The 9,425-nt window shown below is 33.5% G+C and overlaps 1 protein-coding gene across 1 annotated transcript; it reads right to left on the reverse strand.

The window, feature by feature from the left end:
- Positions 1–3,524: 3,524 nt before the first annotated feature.
- LOC143603361 (uncharacterized) lies at positions 3,525–6,498 on the reverse strand. Its single transcript, XM_077080172.1, has 6 exons — positions 6,382–6,498; positions 6,219–6,294; positions 5,345–5,440; positions 4,720–5,236; positions 4,506–4,641; positions 3,525–3,805 (listed from the first exon to the last, which is right to left on the reverse strand). Exons 1-6 carry the CDS (start codon positions 6,496–6,498, stop codon positions 3,617–3,619), a joined length of 1,131 nt encoding a protein of 376 aa, XP_076936287.1. The 3' UTR covers positions 3,525–3,616.
- Between the last annotated feature and the right edge of the window lie 2,927 nt (positions 6,499–9,425).

The following is a 9,425-nucleotide window of genomic DNA, read 5'->3' on the forward strand; positions in this document are numbered from 1 at the left end:
CCAAAATTCCATCACTAGTGATGGAAAGTGGTGAGGTGAGGTGGCACACCGTGATTGGTGGGAGCAAGTGATTGTTTTTAAACCACCCCCACCCCCCTTAGATTTAACTATATATAATCTCTCCAATAACGTTATTTTACTTTGTTTAACATGCTAAAATAAATATAAGGGTATGTTTGGTTGGAGGTAATGAAATGAAGGGGGAATGAAATGAAAAAAGGAATGGAATTCACAAGAGAATGATATGGATCATTCCATTTCTTTGTCTTGTTTGGTTAACCTATGAAAATGAAATGAATTATTACTTTATGTTGTTTGGTATTCTAAAAAAATTGTATAAATGAAATAGAAATAATAAAAACACTCATATCTCAAAATAATTTTTTTTACCAAAAAAACTTCAACGGCAACGGTGGTGGTGTTAGCTTCGGCGCCGAAAATGATGGTGGCAGTGGCGACGGTGGTGGTGGGGTTGGCGGCGGTCAAGCGGTGGTAGCATTGGCAGTGATGACGACGGTAGGGTGGCGGTAATGGTCAGGCGGCGGCAGTGACAATGTTTTTGGTGGTTACAACGACGATGGTGGTGGTGGTGGTTGGGCTGGTGGTAAGGTGGTGGCGGCAAAGTTGGTGGTGGTGGTGTCGGTGGCGGTCAAGTGTCGGTGGTGGCGATGGTAGTGGTGGTGGTGGTGTTGAGAAAGTAGTATGAAGGAAGAATGGAATGAAAAAAAAAAGAAGGGGGATGTGAAGGAATGGTTTTGATGAAATGGGATTCAATGTGTAATGGAAGATTTCATCATTGAGCAACCAAACGCCATTTGTTTCATTCCTACGCAATGAATCATTCCATTCCCCCTGCCATTCATTCATACCAAACGCTACCTAAGATATTATATTATTTATTGGAAATCTAAAGTTCTAAACAATAAATCACTTCCAAACTCTAATCCATGATTTATGAAATCAATTTAATTCTTCTCTCTTTTTCACAACAATCGTTCATAGGTCCGTCTTATGGGTAAGCTAAATGAGGTCTTGGCTTTAGGCCTCCATTTTTATAGGGCCTCCATTTTAAATAGGAGCTATGTATTATGAGATTTTGAAGTAGAGTTCTTTTAGAACTAGTAACTCATTGATGTGGCACAAGCTAAAGATGAGTGTTTCATATCCATTATCACTGCATATAATCAAAATTCAATAATTTTTTATACTCTCTAGCCTTATACGCATAAACAAAAAGAAGAGAAAAAGGGCTCAAAATTTTAGTTAGTTTTAGGCTTCCGATGACGTTGAGCCGGCACTGTCATTCATTCGTTCCAACCTCTCTCTCACACCATTTGAGTTTTTGTTTCCTTCTACATTATGGCTAAGTGTTAGCTTTGAATTGTGTTAGTTTTGCCTTTGCCACACATGTAACTATTGCAATACACTTGCACATGCTGACATGCATGCACTTGGGGATCACTTTATGGCACTAAATATGATATGCATCAGCATAAGAAACCTTCTATATTGCTAGACAAAGCATGTATAGACAAGTTAATCATTTTGATTATCCACCATTTAAAATCTTATTATAGATTATTGGAGCAATAATGTTAATTAATTTACTGTGTTGTTATTTTTGTGTATTTTGTAATTATGTATGCTCTATTTAGATTTTCATCTGAAACTTTTATAATGTGTGTGTTTGTATTTTACCATAATAATAATAATAATAATAATAATAAAACTAATAATAATAATAAAAAAGTGGTAATAATAATAATAACAATAACTACATGATATTATAATAATAGTTGTAATTATAGTAGTAATTGTTAAATGAAATCACAAAGACTAAAAAAATATAGAAAATAGAATAAAGAAAAAGATGGATATTATTTTTAGGGCCAAGAGGTGTGAACATGAAGAGGGTGGTGGAGTACTGGAGTGTGGGATTAACCAAACCCACATAAATTTTATCTAATGTCATCACTTATAATATTTACATATAAATACACACGTTCAAATATTTATATATAAAGTATATGCTTTGTATATGAGACAAAGTTCTACAAACACTTTCTAAGAGGAATTTTGTGTATGTAATAAGTGTTTTAATACCACCAGACATGATGAATTATGAAAGCCCCACAAATGCTTTTTTGTAACATTGGTTAAAAGCCAAACTAAGCAAGAAGAAATTATGGTTAAAGCAAGCATGTACCTTTAGAGCAAGACTAATTATACTTAAAGAAGGTCAAAGCAAAATTCCAATTGAAGTCAACACCACTTGTGTGGTTTGGAAAGTGCATCACCACTTGTGTCTTCAAAAGGGTATAATATTGTAGTTCTCTTTATTGTGCAACTCAATTAATTAAAAATAACTTTCAAAAAGATATTTGCAATACATTTTACATTACACAAATCCATTTTTAAGATAGAGACGATATTAAACCTTTATGTGGCATTTTTAAGATAAAGAGACAATATAAAACATTTAGGAGGTTGTTTCACGGGATAATTATTATTGCGTGTCGGAGAATGTGGAAAGGGAGGAACGATAGAATCTTTGAAGGAAAAGAGGGGAAGATTGAAGAGAATACTAGAGATATAAAATCGTTAGGCTTTTTTTGGTATAAACATAGATCAAAATATAAAACGATAAGGTGGTCGAATTGGTGTAATTTTAACTTCATATAGGTTACGTGTTGTTTTGTTGGCCGGCTCTCCTCCGGCTTGTGGAGGAGGTTTGTTTAATGTTCTTGGTTGTGTTTATGAAAGTATATCGTTTGAAAAAAAATACCAGTTCCAAACTGATGAACCGGCTTTCAACCCGACCCAATAACAGCCCAAAACCATTTTGGGCCAAACAGGATCCAAACCAACCCAACCCATGGGTCCGTAAACCAGTTCGCACTTCGAAAGTTCGAATTAGCAAAACGGTTTAAGAACCTCCTAATTTAAAAAAAAAAAGACACGGTCTTTTTTCCTCAAACCAGTTTTTTGTTTTTTTGTCCTAAATCGGTTATAACATGACCCGAATCATTTTGATAGGTTCAAACATTTTCTTCCTAAACTAATTTATAAAGCAAACCGCTTTGGACAAAACCGGTCCTACTTTTGACTAGCTGTTGACTAAACCGGTCTAGTTTATAACTCTTAACCGGTTTGTACACCTCTAGTGGTATGCTAATGACAAATGGATGGGTCTAAAAGGCTGGATTAAGTTGAGAGTGCATTGTCTGTTGGACCGTTTGACCTATTTTCTTTTCAGTTATACCCGATCAAAGAAGCATAACCTAAGTCAACCTAAATCGACCGGCTCACGGGAGTAAATGAATTGAAATTGCAACCTCTAACTAAAAACACGCGGTATAGCTACCGGATTCATATGCAAACAAACTCTAAATTATAAAATCGAATCAAGTGATGGAAGGACGCGAGACATGTCAAGAAAGATGAATCTCATTTCCAACCACAGAGCATTGTGTTAGATTTTTAAAAATGTCAACAAAGATGACTCCTTTTTCTAACAAAAAGATGTGTTCAGATTACATGTCAAGTGGTTTCATGTTTAAGCAAAAGTTCTAAAACCCTTATTAACCTTATACAATGAATACTGTTAATCTTGAAATTAGGTTAACTTATCAATCATGAAAAAGTAACTACCAGTAAGAATATATGATGTGATTCCACTACACGCCATCCGCAACTTAATCCCACGAAAAAGTATATTTCTATCTCGAGGATGAATGCCTGTATATCTCTCGAACCTCTTTCCTGGCAAACTCCACCTAAGAAACTTTCTCTCCATGGTAATATACTGCAATCAAACAATAAAACATCATCATGATCTAAACACATAGGTCCAGTGAACCGTTCGGTAGAAAGTTCATTGAGGTTCATTTAATTATTAATAAACGAACAGACATGAACAAATTAATTTGTTCATTTAGTTAAATGAACAAAAATGAGTGCGTGTCTCATTCGTCCATTTATGTTTGTTGACATTCTTTCATTTACGTTTGTTTATGTTCGTTCGTTTACGTATGTTCAAGTTTGTTGTTTATATGTTCAGATTTTAGACCCACACCGACTACGTTTTATTCTAGTTTTATTTATACTTTACTCCTGACATATTGATGTTCATGTTAAATTTTAATTGGTGTTAGCTCGGTTATGTCTGTTCATCTACGCTCAGTAATGCTCGTTCATTTCTGTTCGTGAACCGTTTGTTTATACTATTAACAAACGAACATAAATGAACTCAAACACACTCATTTGCTTAACGAACGAACACGAACAAGAAAACCCCGTTAATTTAATTTTCCGTGTTTGATCCTTTGTTCAGTTTAAGTTAAAAGTTAACTTAAAACTAATGAGCACGAACATGTACCATTCGTGCTCGTTCAGTTCGTTTAGAAGCCTAAGTCTTGACACAAAATCAAAGTTTAGACACAAGCATACTGATTTAAATCCATGCTAACTATATGTTTATAGCATTTAATGAAAAAAAACCATACCTTTGGAAGCACAAGACATTGTGACCGACATTTGGCAGTGTCAAAAGAATGTGATGCTGCTGCAGCAACCGAGCCTGAAAATCCAGCTGCCAAACTAACAGCTAGCGGGTGTAGTGGGCCAATATCTTCATCAATACTGAAATCATTAAAAAACAAATTCAATAATATCAAATAACTGAAACCCATACAAACAAAATTAACTATGTAAACAAACCTCGGAATGGGGTCCATCCCAACAGCCTTCCAGTCCAGCATGGCACGATGCAGAAACTGCCAGCTGGCAAAAAAAACACCACCAAAAACACAATCACGAACCAACCCTGATCTTATACCCCTCCACATGGCCCTCCATCCTTCTAAAGACACGACATCTACCGGCCTCCTAACATGGTACACAGGTGGGGCTCGCCCAGTCCCAGTCATCATCCATGGGTACTCTTTCAAAGAGCCAGTTAAGTTAGACTGTTTAGTGTTTAAAGTGGATAACAAACCAACTGAATGGTCAAGTTCTTTAACGTCTGGACAATACCCGCGCAGTAGTTTTGCAGCTGAAGATGATGATACAGACGGTTTTTGTAAATTTGAAGTGTCTGGAACACGAGAAGCGGCTGCCACCTGTGCACGAACTGTGAAAAGCTCAAACGGAGAGCTTGTTAGTGATTCCACACCGCCTGCTACAATTCCTGCCATAAGAGCTTCAGAGACGTACACATAGTTGTCTTTACGACCGTCTGCGTAATAATGGGACCCACAAAGATGATGCGTTATGAAAACATTTTGACAGTTCATAATTAGTATAAGCAATAATGCGTATAATGGCTTAAAGATGGATAATCGACCTTTATAGAAAGCTGTTAGTAACTCATAGGTACCAAACCGTGCTCCCACGCCAAATATTCTCCCTATAGCCAACCACCCAAAACCATTGTATAACCCTGCAAGGAGGTTCACATTCAACGGATCAATTTCATGAATCTTGAATTCAATAAGGGCACATTACAAAGCTTAAATTAGCATTCGGAGTGTCAAATTTGAAGTAATTGCACAATTACTAATATGGCTGTAAATGAACCGAACGTTCAGCGAACAGCTCATGAACCGTTCGGCGGGAAGTTCGTTTATGTTCGTTCGTTTAATAAATGAGCGAACACGTAGTTCAATGAAGGAACATGAACGGAGGTTGCTCGTTCATTTGTTGTGTTCATTTATGTTCGCTATTTAAAGGTTTTTTTTATATTTTTACAACATTTTATTTGTAATAACCAACCTGACATTTAAATTTTATTATTTTGTTGTTTATGTTCAGTTTGTTTTGTTAAAGATGTATTTTATAAGTCTTGTCTTTAACTAACAACAAATCTAACTTGTGCTTCATTGGCATTATCAAAATAAAACCACCGATTGGGGGATGATTATGTTTATTATTATTATTATTATTATTATCTCAAGTTCTTACCTTTATATTTAATTAAAGTGATTATGTCTAATGTTTTGGATTAAGAATGCTGTTTTTCTTTTCTTAAATAGTACATGTCCGTTTGCGTTCGTGAATCGTTTGCGAACAAGTTCAATTCCTTAAATGAGCGAACACGAACAAGAATTTCCGTTTGGTTAGCATTCATGAACCGTTGGCGAACAAGTTTAATGCTAACCGAACGAACATGAACAAGGTTTCGTTCTAATTACTAATCCACAAAGCTACAACAACATTACCGGAAGCGCCGGATAATTTGCGCACTCTATCGAACACCTGGTGTGCACTCAACTGTTTATCAGGGCCTGACCCAACCTGTTAGAATCCATGTTAAAATTGGAAGAAATAATGAATAAATGAGTTCAATTGTTGCATTGACATAACGATTGATACAAATGAAACCTGAATGAGGGTTTTGATAGTCTCAAAAGGGTAAGTTGCGGCAGTTCCGAGGGTTATAGCTCCGGCACCGGCGACTGCGTGGACTGCAAATGTTTGGTTTTTAATGAAGTCTTCCATTGATCTGCAATGGAAGATTTAGATGATGATGATGATGATGATGGCAGGGTTTACACATCTGGAACTGGAAGTTTGATGTTAGGGCAACAAGGGTTTAACCTTTTTTTTTTTTTTTTAATTCTTTTTTTGGCAAGCAATGTAAAAAAAAGAAAAAAATAAAGAAAAACAGGAAAAAGAAAAAATTGACATGTTTTATTTCCTACAAACGTCATTTAACAATTTTTTATGTTAAATCTAATTTATTAATTTTATATTTGAATGATAGAGATTGATTTAAAAATAAAAATTGATAAGAATGAAATGAAGGTAATAACCTACTTATGATTACTTTCTTTTTTCACATGCAAGTCGCATGTCAGATCCCCATCATTTTAAAGCGTCTATAACTTTTTCATGCAACATTTTTTTATAAAAAAAATCATCATAATAACAAACGTTTTTTATCTTTAATATGAATATATTGTTATATATAAAAAAAATATTGTGTTTTTTATATTATGTTATTGTTGTTCATTGTATTTTTTATATAAGTTTTTCTATGAATTGTGTTATAGAATTTTGTCATTGTGTTTTTCAATTGAGACTCGTATTAAAGATAAAAATTAAAAATAAAGATTGCGTCATTGCGTCTTTGTGCTCCACATTTGTCTTTTGACTTATCATTGTTTGTAGTCATTGTATAATATGTTGTAACAATTGTTACTTTTCAATAGGGCTGTAAACGAACCGAACGAACACGAACAAGGTCTTGTTCATGTTCGTTCATTAAGATTATAATGTGTTCACGAAAACTTACCGAACGATATTTTATGTTCGTGTTTGTTCATTAAGGAAATTAATGTGTTCACGAACGGTTCACAAACACAAACGAAGAAAAATAAAATCGGCATGGTCTAGAGATTGAGACTGGTGTATTCATCAATGTGAATAGTGAAAGCCTGTAAATGAATCGAATGAACATGAATAAGGGTATGCTCGTGTTCGTTCATTTAATTTAAAAGAACATAAACACTTAATCGAACAAATATTTATGTTCATGTTTTTTATTTAAAAAACGGACATTTGTGTTCGTTTATATTCGTTATTTTTAAATCTAAACGAGCATAATTAAACAAAGATAAACAAACATAAATGAACAAATGTAAATGAATACAAACAAACATTAACGAACTTAAATGAACACAAATTAACAAATATAAAGTTTTTAAACAGATGACATATCCAAATAATATTTAATTATACATAAATAAACATAAATAAATAAATAGACTAAATGAACATAAATAAATGAACATAAACGAACGTTCATGAACATAAATGAACGAACGGGACATGTGTTCATGTTCGTTCGTTTATTAAATAAACGAATATAAACGAACTTCCCGCTGAACAGTTCACCGAGCGTTCGGTTCATTTACAGGCCTACTTTTCAAACCCGAAAATCCGACCCATTTTAAATTTCCGGTTTTGTTTATATATATATATATATATATATATATAGTTTCATGTTATATTGTATTTGTCATTTTTATTGGTATTTGAATTTGTATTGTTAAACCAACCCGTTTCGTCGTTTCAATGAATTCTTATTTGTCGTTCATCAATAATATAATAATCACGATGATTTACGTTTATCGTTCATTCGTGTTCTTTTCATTTTGTTCAACTAACGAAACTCCGGGATTTAAAGTTTTTATTTAAACGATCCTCAAACTATACGGACATAATACGAAAATATCCAGGAAATTATTTACTTTCAATGCATCAGTAAAGCATTTCAAAGTTCCGGGTCCAATATATAATTATACTTTAATTCTTGACCATAAATGTAAATTATTCAAAATATAATATAATATATAAAATATCCCAACCCTCCCGTCCCCGTTTCCCCGTTTTCCCTTCTTGAGGGTTGGGATGGATTTGGGTTAGTGTTCAAATAATTTTCGTTTAATACTAGAGTTTGGTTCAGTTGGTTGATGCTTGTTAGTTTAAGACAGTGGCATGTCCAGGCGTACAGGTTGAGCCTTCCAAGGACCGTTTTTCATTTTTTTTTTCATTTTATTTATTTATGTATTTATTTATTTTACTTATGTTATTTTGTTTTACTCAAATATAAATATTCAGATAAATCTATAACAAAAAAACTAAGATTATATTTGTACGTTTAACGAACCGAACCTCATTAAACCTTCAAATAAATTAACGATTAACATTTCCATACATGTATATGAAATATATAAATTTTAACATATATTTATAAATTTATATTTCTAAATTTAAAAAACTAAATTTTAAATAAGTAAATAAATAAATAAACTAAAAATGGTTTTACTCGTCTAAACGAACCAATCACCGCTAAACGTTTAAAAAAACAGGTTATTCGATAATATATAATATTAAATTAGCTTGTTATTGTCTAAAAATCAGAATATTTAAATTGTTAATTTCACTTTTATGAAGGAGCTTAAAGCTTTTAGGTTAGTATGAAAAGCTCCACATTTGAATGCTTAAAATTCCAAGATATATACATATAGTATTATGTTTTTTTAGTTATGCCCATTTTGGTCATTTTATACATTTTATTAAAAGCTCCAGCTACTGATGACTAGGTATATTTAGTGTATTTTAGCGTATTAAGTAGTTAGTTCCGGTTAAATTATAGTGTGCACTTTTGTACTTGAAGCGTATTTCTGTATTTCAGGTCTTTAGATGCTAAGGATGAAGCAATATACAAGCTTGGATTGACGTATGAGAGGAGCAGAATTGTTCGGCACGTATTTCGATGCATAAAACAAGTAAACAACCAAAATTCCCTACTAAGAGGTACTGTTGCGCTACGCGACGGGCTGAAGACTCTTCCTTCACGCTACGCGAAGGAGTTATAAATCAAGACCCGACTATTTTGACCTTCACACTATACGAAGGAT

Source organism: Bidens hawaiensis, unplaced genomic scaffold (genome assembly GCF_021521415.1).
Source record: "Bidens hawaiensis isolate Kalapana, Puna unplaced genomic scaffold, B.hawaiensis_p1.1 tig00061404_1, whole genome shotgun sequence".
Lineage (NCBI taxonomy): Eukaryota > Viridiplantae > Streptophyta > Magnoliopsida > Asterales > Asteraceae > Bidens > Bidens hawaiensis.

Excerpts from the sequence above, each read along its gene's own strand:
- LOC143603361 (XM_077080172.1), bottom strand. The coding sequence starts at position 6,498 with ATGGAAGACTTCATTAAAAACCAAACATTTGCAGTCCACGCAGTCGCC. Across the intron at positions 6,295-6,381 it reads CTATCAAAACCCTCATTCAG|GTTGGGTCAGGCCCTGATAA; the intron begins GTTTCATTTGTA and ends GGATTCTAACAG. Across the intron at positions 4,642-4,719 it reads GGGATGGACCCCATTCCGAG|TATTGATGAAGATATTGGCC; the intron begins GTTTGTTTACAT and ends TAATGATTTCAG.